The following is a 20,163-nucleotide window of genomic DNA, read 5'->3' as shown; positions in this document are numbered from 1 at the left end:
CCCCATAATCATCTTTTGGCCAAAAACCGTTGATTTGGTCAGCAAACCGTTGACCTAGTCAGTCGAACCATTAGAGCCGTTCAAATTATCCAACAACTTTTGGTCATTTTTTATTTTTTTATATTTTTTTATCAGAACAGACCGTTCATTCGATTCAAACGGTCAGACCATTCAACCCAATAACCGGACCCTGAACGATTTACTGTCCGATTCGGTTTTAAAAACCTTGTTGTAACGTGTTTTATTGGCATCCGGAATCATCAGTCCCGGCCCGGCCCATGATCACCCTCTTTAGAGAACTTGCGGTTAAGCAGATCCCGCACTTTCGTTTATGGAGGGATGCTGAGTCATCGTCTTAATTACTTCGTCATCGAGCTGTTATTGTGGGTCTTAATGAAAGAAACATTACTTTAATAAATGAAATTTATTAATTAATTTTGAAATTAATAACTCAAATATCCAAAGTCCGTTAATAAATTCGTTCTGCTTTTAATTTCAGTTACCCAAACTCGTGTTTTTTTTTTTCTTTTTTCTGCCCAAAAAAAACCCGTGCATTTTCCTGTGAAGAAAGTGTAGCAGAAGAGAAAACGAGAAAAATATTGAAATGAGAATTGATTTCTCTCACTAGAATCTGCACGAGCCAAGAGCAGGAGCAGCAGTGTTCTCTTCTGGGGATATACGAACAAATACAACAGAATCAAATCACGAACATACAGCAATTGCATATAACAAAGGTATTTGATCTCACAAAGGGATACGAGCTGCATGGTTGTTGAGCAGATTTCCACCTTCGTCTGCCGAAATAGCACTGTAGCCAGCGTCGATGTAAGCATCATCAGTCCTGATTTGAGCTTGTTGGATTCACATGCTGAGCATTAAACCCGTCATTTAATATCATAAATTCTAAACAGATCATGCTTCCAGCTAGCGGCGATGGCATTTGTGCTTTTTGCTAAACAAGCTAAGGGATAAATGTGTGAAGCCCAATATACGTTTAATATATAAACAAGCGAAAGAGAGAAACCCTTGTTTCTCGAATTCTACAACGGTGAGCTTTTGGTCATTGTTATTTGCTTTTTTTCTTCGAACAATGTCTTGTTATGTTGTTTCCAAGTACTTTTTGTTTGATTCATGTTCAGTTCTTCTTATAGATCTCCAAGTTGGCGGAAAACTAGAGAAGGCGTGCATCAGGTATGGCATCTACTCTATTTCTTCTACTTCTTGATTTGTGGGTTTGATTTCATTCATTTGTTTCCGTTCCTTTGTTCCTTCCCGTTATTTCATTCGAACTGGTGGATATAGTCCAAGGTTTGTGGTTGTTGCCTTGGTTTTCTGTACTGGAAGTTGTTGTTCTGTGATGCTTTTTTTTTCCCGAACTGGTGAAGATTCTTGGGTTTGATTTTATTCATTTTTTATGGCTTGTGGTTATGTGATGGGTTATTTCTGTTATGAATTATTTCATTATAGCTCAAAAACATTCTTAGTTTTTATTTCATTGATTTGGATGACTTGTGGTTGTGATGGATTATTTCTTTTCCTTAATCCTGCATGACACTGATGTGTCCTATCATCTGTGTCTTGTGGATTATTTCTGTTTTTTTTTTTCTAAAAGATTTCTTGTCTTAAACAACCAGGGAAAAACGTGCTCTTTAACAGGGAAATGTAATGATTGTCAATTCTGAAGGTATATTATTTATTTAAAATAGTTTGTGTTTTCTGACGCTGGATTTTTCTGTTAAACTTATACAACTTTGTTATTAAGAACGACCTTAGCTTTATTGTCTTGTGAACCCGTCTAATATCTATCTAGTGCTCATCCTACAAGTTACAGTAATACATGATTTGTCTTGTCAAGATAAAAAATTTGATGATATTGAGACTTTAGTCAACTTTGAGGATTTGCCTTTGTAAAAGCTCTTGTTCTGATATTGTTTACATGAATATAGTAATTCCCACACAACTCAAACATTCATGAAGGAATCATCTATATGCATGTCCCATGACATTGAAGGAAAAGTGTACAGGTTGAGATTGGGATGACTAGTGATTTGTTACTCTAACCTATACTTATAGCCTTATATCTGTTCCTACAGTAATGGCATTATGTCAGTTGAATGCCAGATTATAGCCTTATATCGCTTCTGTAAGTTGGGTGAACAGTGATCTGTTACTGTTTTATATTGACTTGTAGCAATACATACTTCTGTAATTTCCCTCTCGCTGGATTTACATGTATCAATTTCCTTGATATGCCTGTTAGTAATACTCTATGTTGGTGTATCAGTTCCCCCAATATATCTGTTACATAAAAGCCTAGGTGGGTCTGTTATATAAGGATGGTGTCAGTGACTTGTATTCAAATGTTGTGTTCAGATTTATGTAATGATGTTTAATTCTGGATCATGTAATGCTGTTTAATTATTATATGTTCTAATCGTGGTCATGTTACTTTGTTTTTTTATCTACCTGGAAGGTGAAGAAGTAGAAATGAATGGTTTATAGATGCCATCAGCATTTATGCTGACACATAACATAACATTTTTGCAGGACTTTCACTCCTTCCTACTTGCGTTTGTGGTTGCATTTAAGGTAAAAACAGTGGTAATAATTTCTTATAAACACACCATTTGATATGCCTATGAATTAATAATGCCACTCTTTCATATGAACTGTAGATTATAGAATTGATAGGATTAGGACCTGCCATTACATGTTGATAAGATCGGTACTGCTAATTTAATTCAAAAATATTATGGGTTGTGGGCTAGTAGGGGGACCACTGCCTTGAATAGGTTCATAATTAGCCAGTTATTGTGCATTGATAAGATTAGAACTTGCTGTTGGATGGAGTAGGGGGACCACTGCCTTGAACTTGAGTGGCTGCCTTTTCCGTTGATCCCTGTTATTGTCCATGTGCCTTGGAAAGTCCTTTGGTTGTAATGTGATCCTACTTTGATCAACTGACATGAAACAATGTAGAGAGTGCAAAACAGTGGCAAAGATGATAAGGGCGATCAACACTATTTTTCTTGAATTATTGCTTCGCTCATAGGCTCAAATGATGCCTTACAACTACCTATTTGTTTCCTTTGGAAAACCCATGCTAAGCCCTCCCCTGCTGAGCCCTTCCCTGCTCTCCTCTCTTGCAACACATATGACATGTCCATGTGATCCTGTTTTTGTCCTTTACTATGTTTCTGTCCACTCACTGCAAGTGCATGTCAAATTCCCTACCTCTTCTCTTCTGATTATATAGCTTCACATCACTGAGTCCAGTTGCTTTTTTTGATAGGTAACTGAAATATTTTATTAATTAATATCAGAAAGTGTGGAAAAGTTACAAACAATCCTTAGGTAGGGTAGTGATTACTCCCTACCTCCATCACTATAGAAATTACAAGTAAACCCAATACAATTGATTCCCATTATCCCCTTGCTTAGCTAAAGCAACAGCTAAACCATTTGCAGATTTCTGCACCCACTGAGCCTTTATAATCATGCTCCTTGTCATCCATTCCATCTGTTTGGTCTCATTTATATAACCCATACTGATTTCCCACCATTTTCTATCCATCCAATTTCAACTTTAGAATCACTTTCAATGACTAAATTTATGATACTCAGTTATCTTGCCCTCTGTAATCCGTGAGTCTGAAAGAAGCTCAGCCCCTTATGGAGTCCCCATGATCAATTGTCTTGAAGAAATAGCAATAATTTGTCCTTGTGTATTCCTAAATACATCTCCCACACATGACAGACCTGGAATTTCAATATTGCTCCCATCAAAATTTAACTTGATGACTCCCTCCTCAGTTGGTGTCCATTGGGTACAGATTATTGATTTCTTCGATGAGGATACAGCCACTTCTGCACAAATCATCATGTGCACAAGGTAAGAATTTCTCCATAGATTCGTCCCAGTGCACCACATTGGCCATTATGCTTACGAGAATTGCTTCCTGGCTTCTCTCCTTCTCCTTAAAAATCCTTGCATTTCTTTCCTCCCATATTGTCCATACTGTTGCAGCCCTTGTGCATGTCCATAAAATCCTTCCTCTTTTTCTTGTTCAGACAAAGGTCTCTGCAGAAAATCTTGCCATTACCTGAAGGCTCCAGCCATTGAGTCTGCCTGTTCCATTCTCTCTTACTTTTTCTTTGGTTAGTTTTAGTGGCAAACATCAGCAAGTGTTTTATCTCTTTTTATTGAAGGACTATTTGTTCTGTTGGTTTAGCTTGGTTAGCATTTAGCAGTTCCACATTATGACTTATTGCAGTGTTTAGTTTATTTCTTACTAGAAATTGATCATTTTTGTTCCATTTCTAGTTGTGCAGTGCTGTTTGGATGAGCCATGATCGAACCTCCATTACCTGCTGTAAAAGAGAACAAGTTGTGGAAGGGGATCTTTGCAGTCATGGGAATAATGACCACTCTTGTCATCTATGGTGTTTTGCAGGTATGACTGTTTCATCCTCCTTATTAACCTTACTTAGATCATAATCAAGAGAAGCATCAAGATAAACCTTCTAAATGTTTGCAGACTTGAGATTTTTTTTTTCCAAAAATTAAAATCTTTCTAGTAATATTAGGGGATTGATGATTTATTTTATCAATTGTGTGGTTTCTACCTGGAGCATTGCTCAACGGAGTCAGTGACACACCAATTTTCAATGTCAATCAACATATTTTGAGGACTCTGTTTTGAATGTAACTTAAAATTTTACAAGATATCATGTTTGAATGAGGATCCTTGTGGTGTTCTAGATGGACAGTAGGAAGGCTTTATTGGTATTTAGTCCGTTAGGTATGGTGATTGATCTAGAAGTAGCTGGGGGGCTTCATGGGAAGTCACTGTATGGGTTGCATGCTATGGTTTGGACGGGCTCCTTTGTTCACTGATTTAATTTGTTTTCTTCTCTCTCTTTCTCACGCACACACACATCACATGTTTATGTTGCTAAGTAATGCCTGAACACATAGATATGTACTTTTGTAAGTTAGCAGATTGCAATTGTGTGTGGTATGACCTTCTTATGAAGGATTTTATTAGTGCAGGAATGAATGTTTGGGATTCTTAGAATCCTTATTTTAATGTCCCATCGTTGTTAGAAGAACCAGTATTTAAGAATAGAATGCAAAGGTCCTGTTCTAAAAATTTTTCTTTGACCAGTTTCTCTGAAATTGACAAAATTCACTCTAGCTATGCTCTTGGTTGAATATTCAGAAAGGTCATAAGAGTTTTATTTTCATTACTCTGACAGGCTATCCTGGTTTTGGTTCAAAGACAGAACACGGGAAAAATGTGTATGTTTTCAGTTATACTGGAGAACCCTCTAACTGTATCAGATTCAAAGGGTGTTATTTTATCATCTTGAACCCTAACTGAAGAGCATGGATGGTTAAGAAAGGTCAAGGAAGTTGCTATTAGTGATAGTCTCCAAATTTTTATACATTTCCTAGATCAGATATGAAGCATGACCAGTAAAAAGGAAGTGAAGTGACCTCTAATCTTTATTATTTTTATTGAAGTGCATGCTATAGGCTGTAGATATCAGTGACTATAGCCTTATAGATAGTTGTCAAGGTGTTGCCTAGGCACCCTTGGCTGGACGCCTTGCTTAAATGCTTTGTTTATAGCAACTAGGTAAGTGGCTAAGTGCATGCTATAGGCTGTAATATCAGTGACTATAGCCTTATAGATAGTTGTCAAGGTGTTGCCTAGGCACCCTTGGCTGGGTGCCTTGATATATATTCTCGACCACTCAAACCCAAACAATAGTAGCTTTTGGATTCTTGTTGTTGAGAGGTTTACCAAAAGACTTGCCTCATGGAAGAAGAGTTATCTATCTCTAAGGGGTAGGATTGCGTTGATCCAATCTTCACTAGTAAACTGCCTGTGTACTTTCTGTCTGCATTCAAAATTCTGGGGAATGTGGGGAAAAATCTGGAAAAGATAATGGGGGATTTCCTTTGGGAGTTAGGGGAGGAGATGAAGGATCATAAGGTTAGTTGAGATATAGGGATAAGTTGTGGTCTAAGGTGGTAATAAGCATTTGTGGTCTTGCAGCTAATGGATGGGATGCTAGAGTTTTGGTTAGGGCTACAAGTCTCCATGGAAAGCCATTCATATTCTTTTACCATATTTCTTGCCCTTTACAGGTATAACCTATGTTCTGGAAATCTTGTGCAAACTTTGGAGCACGTTTTGGTGGGGAATTTTCCTTTGAAAGATCAATTCACTTCTTTGTTTTTGAAAAGGTAAGGTAAATTTATTCATTCAACAAGGAGAAAATACAACAGTACCCAGGCCAGAAGGACGGCCTGTAAGCAAATTAGGTTACAGACTCCACCAAGACTGAGTACAAAACAAGTGAGACAAATTCAGATGCTTAAAAATCCTCAATTCACTTCTTTGTTTACCCTCTCTAATCATAATAATGAGCTTTTTTCCAACCTCATTGTTCCTTCCAACTCAAGAACTCGGATTGATTGGGACTTGGGTTTTAGGAGGGGGTTAAGGGATTTTGACCTAAATAGTGTATTGGCCTTGCTCCAAATCCTATTATTCATGAAGATTGGACCCTTCCTTTACAACATACTGTGAAATTGAACTTTGTTGGCAGCTCTACAAGCAACCCTGGTCCTCTGGAATTGGGGGTGTGTTTAGAGATATGGAAGGAAGAGTCTTGGCCCTCTTCTCTGGCCCAATAGGGGTGGGCCCCGTGGGTGACTCACTAAAAGCAGAAGTAATGGCGCTCCTTCAATGGCTCAGATTGGCTAAACAGTTGGGATTTCAACAGTTATAAGTGGAGGGGGAATTCAAAATTGGTCATAGGCTGGATGCAAACAAATAGTTTGGGTGCTTGGTCCCTTAGATAGCATGTAAGGGAAATAATGGACTTGACATAGGAGCTTGGAGCACAATTTAATTGGGTTAGGAGGTCAGCAAATGGTTTGGCTGATGTTTTAGCAGAGCAAGGGGTTAATAGGGAGACTTTCTCTTGGGCATGCTTGTAAATTGATTTTCAAGATTAATGAAAATTACTGTTTCCTATTAAAAAAAAATCTTATTTTCAAATATATGGGCTCTCCTCTGAACCCATATGTTTCACAAAATTATTGCTGGTATGATTTTCCAAATGATCTTTCCTCTTTTTCTAAGTTTTTTTAGATTGCAGCTGTGAATGAGGGAAACAACCTTCAGCCGAAACGTACCCATGAACTTCATCTGTAGTGTATTTGCCACCTTGCAATGATTGCACAGGTTGGTTTTCTACTGATTCAACTGCTGCTGAAAACATAAAACACACTAAAGAATCCAGACCCATACCTCTCTCTTAGCTAGGCTATCCCTTTTTAGAGACCTTTTTAGAGAAGCTGTTTCACTAGGAATGCCACCTTTGAGGATTTGTTGTTTACCCCCTTAACTCATCTGCCGATAATAATATTTTTATCCTTTACTAGAAATTGGTGTGAAGCTCTTAATACTTTTCCCCTACTAATCTCCAAATTGGTGGCAAGTCCTGATTCATCAACCCTCCTTGATCCAAATCCATCACGAGGTTATGAACCGGCGCCTTAATACTTTTCTCATATTAAGCTCCAAACCCTGACAGTCAATCTCCTTTCCATCCATAGAAAACTGAACTTGTCACTGTTAACCAAGAGTTTTCATCAAGCCTATCCATCTTACTAGTTTAAGAACGTTGCCCATGACATTTGGGAACTTATTTTATGATTAAACACTTGACTTTATGTTGTAACTATTACACTTGACTTCATCAAATTGATGGTGTTTGAGGTTCTTTGTCACGGAGATGGTAGCCCTTGTTCAGGCAGCCCAGAAAATTTCTCAGGTGGTTTCAAATTTTCAGGTGATTTGAAGTATACCTCTTAAACTAAAAGTTGATTCCCCTTTTCATCCCTTGTGCATCCTGTTGGAACATTTCAGTCTTGCATATACATTCCATGTGTGGCATTTCTCAAGTCTTCTGGTTTACTTCTTTATTTTTCTGATCAGTAGCTTTTCTTCTTTATTGTGTAGCCTGTTTGTGTGATGGAGGTTATCTAGTTAAGAGCTGTTCTAGTTACTGTTGGGGTGGATGGTAGTTCTCTTCTGCAGGTGATTCTCCTCTGGCTTATGGATCCTGCAGAAAAGAATTACCTGCAATATCTCTCCGTAATGATTCCATAAGCTCCCACTTATCTTATATTGATTATAGAATTATGATCAAAAGCATGCCTATGTCTTCTTGTGGTTAAATTCTTTTGTTTTTAGTAAGGTGGAAAATATCACTGCAGGTCTTGAGCATTTGTTTAGTTGTCCTTATTATAAGTATTATCTGTAAAGAGTTCGTTTTTCTGCAGGAGAAGATCATGAGAGTTCCATATGGGGGAAACAAAGAATTCTTTAAATATTCACTATTTCTTGTTTTCTGTAACCGCATCACAACATCTGCTGTGTCTGCAATCTCTCTGGTGGTATGTTCCACTATAGCGTTTAAAATTTCTGGAATGCAAGAAATATCTTCTTTAATGGAACTTATGCTTTTTCTGTGTCCCATTTGTAGGCAAGTAAGAAGGCATTGGATCCTGTTGCTCCAATTTATAAATATTGTCTCATATCAGTATCAAACATTTTGACGACAACATGCCAGTATGAGGTAATTTATTCAATTCTGTATTATTATCCCTGATTCTCTTTGTAATAGGTTAAGAAAAAAGATAAAAAAAAAGAAAATAATAAGAAATAGGTCTAGCTGGATATTGGCTTCCTGTTGGGAGTTGGGCAACTTGACAGAACTTATTATTGTAATATATGATTACAAAAGATAATGATTTTTTTCAGGCCCTCAAGTATGTCAGTTTCCCAGTTCAGACACTTGCAAAATGTGCCAAGATGATACCAGTTATGGTAGGTATCCTATTACCAAAATAGCTAATTTCTGCTTTCTACTTTCAAGACATGTCTCTTACTGCTTAGTATGGCTTTTTGCATACATTTTTAAAATTACTACCCCTTTTCTCTTGTTTGGTCTTTGGACATTGAGAGTGTATTATTATTTTTTTGCTTCTCATCTCTTGCAAAACCTGTCTTGTGGGAAATGTAGAATGATTGTTAAAGCTCTCTCTTTAGTGCTAGTATAGATTAAGTTAGAATGAAAGTGAAAACTTCAATGTATACTAATGGACATTTTATTTATTGTTTTACATTTATTCTATTGTGATCAATTTGTGATTTGAATATGCTTTTACCAATGAGCATAGGTGTCTGTTCCAATGGTATATACAACTCAAGTTATTATGATTGGTTATATAGGTTTAAGCATCTTTTAGAACATGCTAATTTATACAAGGTCTTGTATTGGTTATAATGCTTGTTAGTTTCTACTATAATTTTTACATGCTTTTGGGTTTATTCATTTGCTTTTGTTTATGCAGATTTGGGGAACAATAATTATGCAAAAAAGATACAAGGGGAAGGACTATTTATTGGCTGTATTGGTAACACTTGGTTGTTCCATATTTATACTATATCCGGTAATAATCAAGATCAGATCTTTTGGCCTTAATCCATTCACTATTATTTTTTCATGCATCATTGTGTCTTGTCTGTGAAGGGGTTGGTGATGATCAACTCATCCTTTATTATTCTCTGTGCATAATGCACCATCGAAACTCTCAGGAATTGGTTATCTGAATCTCCAGGAAGCAGAATGAATATAAACTGTGTGTAGGGCTAACATTACATTACATAATAGTTAATTTTGAGTGTTTGGTGGCTAGTATTTTAGGGGCTGTTTGAATATGATTGTGCTGATTAGGTGAACAATTGAATTGGTGATCCTGATATCTGAAGTCCAAAATCCAACTCTATGAAATCCCATTTAGTTTCCACGTAATTTGGGTTATTCATGTTTTGATCATTCTTGAAGATGTACTGTGTAAAATCCTAGAAATGGCTTGGAGGTGGATTCTGAAGTCTAGAAGAATCATATAATTGGGTAAATAGAAGCTGAGCTAGACAAGATGCTTTGGTTTCATACTATAATCTGATTTGACCGGAATCCAGATCCTATCATCCTAGATTGTTTAATGGTGACATTCTAGGATTCTTCTAGCTCATGGGGATTAGGGGCTTAAACCAACAAATGGGAATGATACCGAGTCAAGAAGTATAATATTAAGGGCCTTTTTTTGGTAACTACGGGGCCTACTGACAATAACTGAAGAGGCTGAACTTAATGACTTGTTGCTTTGCCTTTTAGTGGGAGTCATATAATAGAATATTTAGGGATAAAATATTAGTCAACCTAACATGCCATTCAACCATTAAGTCGCAACCTAACATGCCCTTGTAGGTAATAAGGAGTGCCTAGCTGCCTAGGCAATGGATTTTAAAAGAAAAACCCTAAATCCTAGGCTAGTTCCATAGGTTTCATAGCAACCAGCAACTATCTTTTACTAGTAATTAACAATAACTGTTAGCAAGTATTAACATCATAATGAATCATAAAAATCAACATATTCATGAGAAAGAAGATTGTCCCTGGAAAAGGAAAGGTGACTCCATAGGTGCTAATCACCTAGATGTCACCTAGGTGTTGCCTTGGCAACTATGCAACCTACTTAATGAATTATTCCCTAAAAGCAATAAGTCATACAGTTTGAGCACTTCAGCCATTATCATGCATCCCCTAGTTGTTATCTGGTGCAGGTAATGATCACTGATAAATTTGTGCCATAACCCATAAGTATATGCTGATTTTTTCCTCCACTCTCTGAATGGACAAGACATTAGCTTCTTCATATACAGTTGGATAATTGAAAATATATGACCAGACTGACCTCCAATTACGAGGGGTGGTGGGGGTGGAAAAGCATGTGAAGTGCTCAACTTCAAGTAATAAAAGTTTTGCATTTGACTCTTTAGGCAAGGATGACTTCTACTCTGTTTTTGCACATTTAATATCAAACTACAATATTTGTATATCAATTTGTTGTTTGCCTTATTAATTATTTTAGAAAGCATCATTCATAGTTCTTGAGTCCATGGTCAAGTGGTTGACGTACTACATCACAAAGTTCAGATTATTTCAATGTTGTAAGAATTGGATTGGACACAAGACCCAGAGTGCTTGCTGGGTCGTGGGTCAAACGGTTTGACCATGAGTCACATATTTCATATATATATATATATTTTTTTTTTGTAAGTAATAACGTACCTAAACATGCTGGCTAGATGGTTAGATTATTGATTATATTAACCAGTGGCACAACGATATTAGTTACTGGTCTACATGGTCATCAGTCACAGGATGCATGAATCATTAAGGTATACATGGCTACACGCATTTGTGTGGATGTGCTGTTTTCTAATTTTATTCTTCAAGACGCTTTGCAAAATCTAAAGATTGCAATGATAATGACCAGACTTCTTTTTTGGAGATGTTCCTATATGGAAACCTCTTCTATTTCTTATATGCTTTTATTCAGCCCTTATTCTTAATTTGTATATAGCATGAGTTGAAAGCAATGTTGCATGGGCTCTCCTAAATGGGTGATGTGTCTGTGTTCAGACATACATTAGAGCCCGACACTCCACAGATTCCTGATGACACTTCTAAATAACATTTCCTTTTTATCTCCTAGCTTATTTGCATGGACTGTGCTGGTATTGGATTCATTATAGATGCTAATGACTGATCTGTTGTATTGTAGGAAGCAGCTGATATTAGTCCGTATAATAGGGGAAGGGAAAGCACTGTTTGGGGTGTTTTCTTAATGGTTGGTTATCTAGGGTATCAATTCAGAACTCTTTTCCCACTTGCTAGTATTGCAGTTTGTCCTTTGTTCATGGTCCCACATACCTTGCATGCTTGTCTGTCAGTTTTTTTTCTTGTTTTTTGTTTTCTTGACTGTCGTTATATTTCACTGATAATCAGTTCTCTTATAATCTGACTATATGTTTTTCTCTTGTTTAATTACTCTACTGATAATCAGAATTGTAGTTTGCCCTCTAATCATCATCATCATTGCAATATTGATTTTAATAATAATAGTAGTAGTGATAAACTAACAAATAGAATATGAATTATAGTCGCACAATGATCTCCCACTCATGGTTACTGAGTAAACTTGTTAGAAAAAGTCTGTCTTGGATGCTTTGTGAACCCTTTGGGATGATATTTGCAAGAATCAAACAAAAGTTGTGAGGATATGGGAGAATCTAAATTTGGTGGACTGGCCCTTCTTATTGGAGGTACTGAAGAAACGTGGCTTTGGGGAGAAATGGTGCAAGTGGATAATGGGATGTCTTCAAACTTGCCATTTCTCAATATTAATGAATGGGACAAATTTTTTCCCTAGCTTGCAGAGTTTTTCATAGAGGCTAATAGTGTGGAAGAAAGGACAGATTTTTAGGGGGGGGGGTAGAATATTACTAATTTAGTCTACTTTGACAAATCTCTAGTGTACTATCTTTCTATATTTAAGGTCCCACAGAAGGTAGGCAAAAAAATTGAAAAAATGATGAGGGATTAATAAGGAAAGAGGATCATTTGATTAATAAGGCAATGGTGTGTAGAAGTAAAAGGAAAAGAGGTTTGGGAATAGGGAGGATTGAAGTGAGGAACTCGGCTCTATTGGGGGAATGGTTGAGAATAGGGAGGATCATTTGATTACCACTAGATAGGGACAAACTACGGCAGCAGATTGTTAAGTATACTGTATACATGGATAATGAATGGGATGCTGGAATATCTGGTAGGGCTACTCATGCTTCCCTGTGGAAGACAATTCATTCCATAATTTTTGTCTTCCTTGTGTTAGGTATGATGTATGTTTACGTAACAATGCTAAATTTTAGGAACATGTTTTGGTTGAGTAGTCTTCTTTGAAAGAGCAACTAAGAAAATAACTGAAAATTTTATAAATTAGAAATATTAAGAGAACATTGCAAAGTTGGGGAAAGGATTATCCAACTACCTGTAAATCTTATGATTTGAAACCAATTACAACTTAGCCCAAAACAATTGCAGCCTGTAAACCCCTTGCTATTTCTTTGAAAGAACAAACTTTCCTCTCTTTTTGCTATTTCTACCTATAAAGGAGACCCAGTCGTTAAGTTTGCAGTCCCTTCCTTTTCAAGCAATGGTTTTGATTGGGATTTGGGTTTTAGAAGGGGTATTAGGGAATATAAATGCCCTGGTGTTCTTAGCCTACTACAATTTATTGAAAATATTTTCTTGGGGCCTGATAACCAAATTTAGATTCCATCTCTCTCGGGCCCTTTTTCTTATAACTCATTCTTCAAGGGGTTATCCCACTTTGCTACCCCCTTGCAACTTTTTCCTGTAAAAAGGTCTGGTGTAGACCCATCCAACCTAAAGTTGTGCCTTCAACTTGGAGGTGTATCATAAGAAGATCAACACTTGCAATATGCTCCAAAAAGGAGGCCTAATAATTGCCTTTCCCCTCATTGGTGTGTCTTGTTCAAGGCTAATGGTCAAACCTGCTATCACCTACTAATCTCTTGTCCATTTATTGCTTGAATTTGGGATTGGTTTCTTTCTTTGTTTGGTTGCAGGTGTGCTTCTCCATCCAGTATGCCAAGCCTATTCTATCTCATTACCTTTATTGGGCCAAAGGAAAGAGGAAAGATAGTGTGGAGATGCACTAGGGCCACTTTATTTGAACAATTTGAGAAGAGAAAAATGCAATAATTTTTCAAGGAGAAGAAAAAGAAGGAAGCAATTGTTGAAATTGTATCTAATAGGGTGACCCTTTCAGTGGAACACATGGAAATTCTCTTTTTGTACAGATGATACAATAAGAAAATGGAGAGTAGTGGTGAGTTTATGTAGAAGTTGGATATCCCTAGGGAAAGGATTTTTGAAACTAAACTTTGAGGGCAGAGTTCATGGTGTTATTGCAGCCATGTTTTCTGGGCCAATTGGTATAGGAGATTCTTTGAGGGCAGAGTTTATGGTGGTAATGGAAGTTGTGCAAATGGCAAGATGGTTGAATTTGGACAAATTGATCATTGAAAGTGATTCCAGATTGTTAGTTGGGTGGTTGGAAGGAGGAGAAGCAGCCTTTTGGGTATATATAAATGAAATTAAAAATGAAATTAAGAAAGAAGTTTAGATAGATGACTAGGGATATGGAAACGAAAATACAATGGGTGCATATAGGGGCCAATTGCATGGCTGATAACATGTTTTGGGCAGATTTGTAAATTGTATAAAATGAAAGGGGAGAGGATGACAAGTATCTCTCAAGGGAAAGCTGTATACATGTACATTTTTCTATTTCTTGAATGTTGATAAAATTCATGGTTACTGATAAAAAACTGAATAAGAAATTTTGGGTTTTGGTGAAAAAAATAAAGAAAATGATGGACTTGGTACAACTTTTGAAGTTAATGAGTATGCATGGATGAATGATGGACTTGGGGGAATTTGAACTCTAGAGCACTCCCGAGGGTGACCTTTGACCATTGGCCTATCGTACTTTGTAAGGAGGAGGTGAGAAATGCGGGTCCCGCTCCATTTAGATTTGAAAACATGTGGTCAAAACACCCGGGTTTCATTAAGAAAGTAGAAGATTGGTGGTCAGAGAGCAATCTAGTAGTGGAGTGGAATGGGATGCGGTTTCACAAAAAACTCTAATATCTAAAAGCAAGGATAAAGGAATGGAATCTATTAGAGTTTGGGAGACTGGAGGAAAGGAAGCAGAGTGTGATCACACAAATTGAAGATCTGGGTAGCAAAGAAGGGAGGGGCAGCCTAACAGGAGAGGATAGGGAACAAGGATAGAAATTGCATAAATAATTAGAGGATTATATATTTCAAGAGGAAATAAGTTGGAGGCAGAAGCTGAGATGCAAATGGCTGAAAGAGGGGGACAGGAATACTAGGTTCTTTCATGTTTTGGCAAGTGGCAGAAGGAGAAGAAACTTTATTTCTAGTTTGGAGATTGAAGGGGTAATAGTCACAAGTCAAAGAGAAATTGCAAGAGCATTTGCAGATCATTTTAGGCATATATTTAGAAGGCCTCTAAATAACAGGGTGTGGCTGGAAGGTTTGGAATGGCCAACTCTGTAGAGAGAAGATAGGGTGTGGTTGGAAAAGAAATTTGAGTTGGAAGAAGTAAAAGAGGCGGTTTTTTCAATGGATAGATCAAAGGCACCAGACCTAGATGGTTTTACGATGGCTTTTTATCAGGATTGCTGGGTGATACTAAAAGATGACCTAATGTCGGTGTTTGATGAATTCCATACCAGAGGAGTAATTAACCCTGGGCTAAATTCCACTTTCATTGCTTTGGTACCCAAGAAAAGTGATGCAAGTCATCCGAAGGATTACAGGCCGACTAGTCTAGTCAATAGCCTCTATAAGATCATCACTAAGGTGTTGTCCTTTAGAATTAGGAAGGTGCTCCCAGCAATCATAGCAAATAACCAAGGAGCCTTTGTAAAGGGGAGGTAGATAACAGATCAGATTCTTGTAGCAAATGAGAGTCTAGAGGATTTCAAGAGATCTAGGAGAAGAGGAGTGGTCGGTAAATTAGATCTGGAAAAGGCTTATGACTTGGTAGATTGGTCTTTCCTATTGGAGGTGATGATTAACTTTGGGTTTGGAGACATTTGCTGCAAATGGGTGATGGGTTGCATTAGGGATTGTCATTATTCCAATTTGGTGAATGGGATAGTGGTGGATTATTTCCCAACTTTGAGAGGGATTAGACAAGGGGACCGACCCCCTTTCCCCATTTTTGTTTACGTTGGTTGCAGAAGTGTTGGGGAGATTAATATCCAAAGCAGATCCTAGGAATTTAATAAGAGGATGGAGAGTTGGAAGAGAAAACATACCACTCACACACCTACAATTTGCAAATGACACAATTCTGTTTTGTGAAGGAGGGGATATCAATAGGATTAGAAACCTGAAGCTCACTATACAACTTTTTGAGCAAATGTCAAACCTTAGAGTGAACTTTGAGAAAAGTTGTATGGTTTGAGTCAATATGGGGGAGGGGGAGGTTTGTGAGTGTGCAGACATCTTGGGGTGTGTAGAATCTAATTGGCCCTTAAACTACCTTGGTTTACCATTGGGAGATAATCCTCAGAAGGGTGAATTTTGGGCCCCTATTGTGGATAGGTTTGAAAAAAGACTTGCCAACTGGAAGAAAAATTATTTATCTCTTGGAGGGAGAATCACTTTAATTAGGTCTACTCTTGCTAACCTTCATGTCTATTTTTTATCAGCCTTTAAGATTCTGGCTAAGGTGGCTAGTAGGCTGGAAAAACTAATGAAAGACTTTCTTTGGGAGCCGGGGGAGGAGAAGAAGGATCATAGGGTCAGGTGGGAGGTGGTATGTAGGTGTAAGAAGGATGGGGGTTTGGGAATTGGGAATATAAGGATTAGGAACTTAGCACTACTAGGGAAATGGCTATGGAGATTTTCATTGGAGAAAGAAAGATTGTGGGTTAAGATAGTGGGAAGTATACATGGGCTAGCAGACAATGGATGGGACTTTGGGATCCTAGCAGGGACTACAAGAGCTTCTCCTTGGAAAGCTATTCAAGCCATTTTGCCCTTGTTCTCTCCATGGGTCAGGTATGATTTGCACTCAGGTAATCTCATTAAATTTTGGGAACATGTATGGGTTGGGGACTCCTCTTTGAAAGATCAATTTCCAGGCCTCTTTGCTATCTCTACCCTTAAAAATTAACTAATTTCCTCTTTCCTTGTACCTTCTAATTCACCTTCTGGGTTCGGATGGAACTTGTGCTTGAGAAGAAATGTCAGGGACACAGAGTTAGCCTGCATTTTAGCCTTATTATCCATTCTTGAAGGGTTCTTCATCGAGCCATTGAAGTCAGATAATAGAATATGGATCTATACCTCCAAAGGTTGGGAGCTTCTGTTGGGAAGCCTTCTTGGAAAGAGTTAATACAGGGGATCTACTTCAAAGAAAAAGACCCAATAGTTGTTTGTCTCCTCATTGGTGTGTCCTCTGTAAATCTAATGGTGAGTCTGGATACCACTTACTAATTTCTTGTTAGTTTGTTAAAGTCATTTGGGAATTGTTTACTTCTTTGTTTAGATGCAGGTGGACTCCCCCTTTGAATGCAAAGCTTATTTACTTCCATGCCTAAATGGTCAACCAAAAGGGCCAAGATCATGTGGAGATGTGGTATGGCTGCAGTGTATTGGACTGTTTGGGAGGAGAGAAATTCAAGGTTATTTTCAAATAAGGAGAGAAGTTTGGAAGTAATCCTAGAGACTATCCACATTAGGGTGATACACTGGTTGAAAACCTTGGAATTGTTTGCAGTGTTCTCAGTTGATGAGATGATCAGAAAGTGGAAGGAGATTGCAGAGTCAGTCTCAATCAAGAAGACCTCAAATTCCTACTGGACACCTCCACCTCATGGGTTTACCAAACTGAATTTTGATGGCAGCAACATGGGCAATCCAGGGCCCTCTGGAGTGGGGGGAGTGATAAGAGATGAAAAAGGGAATTTGTTAGCTATGTATTCTGGTCCAATTGGGGTGGGAGATTCCTTGAGGGCTGAGATCCTAGGAGCTCTTGAAGGGATACAAAGGGCCAAGGAAATGAACATTAAAGAGTTGATCATAGAAGGTGATTCTGAAATTGTAGTGAATTGGCTAAAAGAGGACAGTTCTATGCTCTAGAAATACAGCAATGAAAAGAGGAAGTTCAAGTGGCTTACCAAGGATAATGAAATTCGTTGTACAGGGATAGAGAGAAGTGCAAATGCACTGGCAGATGGTCTAGCTAGGCAAGGGGTGAACAGAAACTCTAATTTTTGGGCTGTTTTGTAATTGATACACGGTTAGGGATTTATAGAGTAATAGGGAGTAAGATTCTTTAGCTCCTTACCTTGTAACTCTGATTTTTCTAATTATTAATAAAATTCGTTGTTATTGATAAAAAAAAGAAGGATGTGGAGGGTGGAGGGTGACTGCCAAACAGTGATATATTGGTTACTGAAACTGGAAGACATTCCATGGAGTTTCAGGTCATTGGTTAGACTGGTTTAATTCCTAGGTTACTGACTAAATAGCTCATTCAATTGAGTGCCTAGAAGTGGAAATTCTATGGCTGAGTCGTTGGCTAGAGTGGGGGGGGGGGTAGTAAGAGATAATGTTGAGTGGGGATGTCCAGGGCTGGGCATCAATCCATAAGGCTGTCCTTAGTGGGTCGTTTTTTACCTGCTATCTCTTGTGGGTGGTTAGGCGAACTCTTTTCATGTAATGAAATGGTTTTTTGTTCTTATCAGAAAAAGAAAAATTAAGAAAATATTACTTGGATCAATTCTAGCCCTTAGAGAATGTTGAATGAACAACTTTTGATGAAGAATTCATGGCTCTTTTAATGATTTAAAAGGCACGACTCAGGTGCTTAGGCACATAGGAAAGACACATTTCAAGACCTGTGCCTCACTTAAGCGTGGGCTTGGCCACTTTATAGAGGCACTTGCTTGGCCTGCATTGTACCTTAGTCTAGGTGTGCACCTCGGTTAAATTCAATGTTTTAAAAGAACAAGGCGCAAGGTGAGGCACACACATTTTCAAAGGAAGGTGCAAAAATGCAAAAAGTGCCAAACAAAATAAAAATGAAAAAATTCAAAAAATAATAATAAAAAAAATATTAAATATAATACTAATTAAAAATATAATCTTAAATTTTAAAATAAATGTTTTAAAAACCTATTGTCTAAAAGTAAAATACATTAACATAATCTGTAAAACATATTCAAATGAAAATTTAAAAATAAAATGAAACATATAAAACATATTCAAGCATGCAAAGCCCTCAATGTCATTTTTCTCCCAATTGCATTACTTCAAATAGCTAACGTTATGTAAAACATTTTGCATTCCTGATTCTATGAGCCATCTTTTACCAAGTCCCTTGAAGCAAGCCCAAACAAGTCCATGCTAGGGTCTTAGATTCTTAATCCATATGAAAAAATGATTTTATAATCTTAATTGCCTTTTAAGAAGATATTTTATTAGGATGAATGAATGAACAACATTAGCAAATAGGGGTTCTAGGAGCTTCGGTGAGCAAAGCTCGCTTGTGTGCCTTTCAAATCATTGGTTAAATTGTGCACTTTTTGATTTTTTAAGTACAGTGACTGGGCTTGGGGCTCCACTACTGAAGCTCCAACCAAACCCCTTGAGGCAAGCAGAAAACAAGTCCATGTTAGGGTCTTAAATTCTTAATCCATACTTAAGGACTTGGGTGTAGGCGAGCATCTAGTGCTCCAAGGACCCTCCTTGCCATTGTTCATTCATTCTTCCCATAGTTGTCAAGGTGACGCCTAGGCGACAAGGCGCCCTTTGAGGCTCGCCTCGCCTAATCGCCCAACAATTTTCTACTTCCTACTATAAAATACTTTTTTATTCATTCTTTTTTGAGATTATTTTTTTTTTATCAATAACACTTTCATTAATTCATCAGTAGAAAATTTACAAGTGGAAGACAAACACACTTATCTTCCAAGAGTCACAAAGAGCTTCAAGAAAGGAAAAAAGAAAATACAAAGACACTAACGTTACAACTTAGCCCAAAACAAGGAATCCCTTTTTGCCCCTTGTTTAGCTAAACCGTCAGCTAGGGAATTAGCTGATCTTTTAATCCAACATGTCTTAACTTCCATCTCCCGCACCAGGCACTTGAATTTCCTCTTGTCATTATTTCTTTTTTGAGATTATAATTATAAAATAGACGTTTTTAAACTAAAATAATCATTGTGTATTTATATACTAATTTATTTTTATTATTTTCTCATTTATTAGGGTTTAATCAACACAAACATTGCTAAATGCTGTATTGAACCCTCAAAGACTTAAACCAATAAGTAAGGAAGAACTAAAAATTTTATCTAATCAGCACATTTTCGTTTTCCATATATTCTTCTTCTACTTCTTGTTCTTCTACTACTACTACTACTACCAATACTTTTTATAAAGGGAATCCAAGGTCCCAATTTGTCGACAAAGGGATATACGGGGGCAAAATAAAGGAAGACACATGTTCTTTTTTATAAAGGGAAATAGAGAAGAGAGAAGGGATCAGATCCTTAAGGGGCAAATTTCCCACCCAAGTGTATTCCCAGAAAAGAG

General features: G+C 37.4%; 1 protein-coding gene across 11 annotated transcripts in view; it reads left to right on the top strand.

The window, feature by feature from the left end:
- The first annotated feature begins 480 nt into the window (after positions 1 to 480).
- The window catches only part of LOC148847443 (UDP-galactose/UDP-glucose transporter 5B-like), a 39,743-nt gene continuing 20,060 nt past the window's right edge, over positions 481 to 20,163 (top strand). Inside the window, exons 1-11 of one of the 11 annotated variants that reach the window (XM_088949713.1) lie at positions 481 to 825; positions 912 to 1,048; positions 1,152 to 1,191; positions 1,635 to 1,684; positions 2,548 to 2,589; positions 4,333 to 4,454; positions 8,366 to 8,479; positions 8,569 to 8,661; positions 8,847 to 8,912; positions 9,440 to 9,538; positions 11,720 to 11,799. In XM_088949713.1, coding sequence (XP_088805839.1) covers positions 4,350 to 4,454; positions 8,366 to 8,479; positions 8,569 to 8,661; positions 8,847 to 8,912; positions 9,440 to 9,538; positions 11,720 to 11,799 — 557 coding nt within the window. In that variant the 5' untranslated portion in view covers positions 481 to 825; positions 912 to 1,048; positions 1,152 to 1,191; ... (1 more) ...; positions 2,548 to 2,589; positions 4,333 to 4,349. Of the gene's footprint in view, positions 826 to 911; positions 1,049 to 1,139; positions 1,192 to 1,634; positions 1,685 to 2,547; positions 2,590 to 4,324; positions 4,455 to 8,365; positions 8,480 to 8,568; positions 8,662 to 8,846; positions 8,913 to 9,439; positions 9,539 to 11,719; positions 11,800 to 20,163 lie in introns of all 11 variants that reach the window. The other 10 variants (XM_088949708.1, XM_088949710.1, XM_088949715.1 and 7 more) reach the window with 10 other exon arrangements.

This window comes from Nelumbo lutea, chromosome 6 (genome assembly GCF_056320005.1).
Source record: "Nelumbo lutea isolate HS-2025 chromosome 6, American lotus-T2T, whole genome shotgun sequence".
Classification (NCBI taxonomy): Eukaryota; Viridiplantae; Streptophyta; class Magnoliopsida; order Proteales; family Nelumbonaceae; genus Nelumbo; species Nelumbo lutea.
This window is presented reverse-complemented; position numbering and strand designations above follow the sequence as displayed.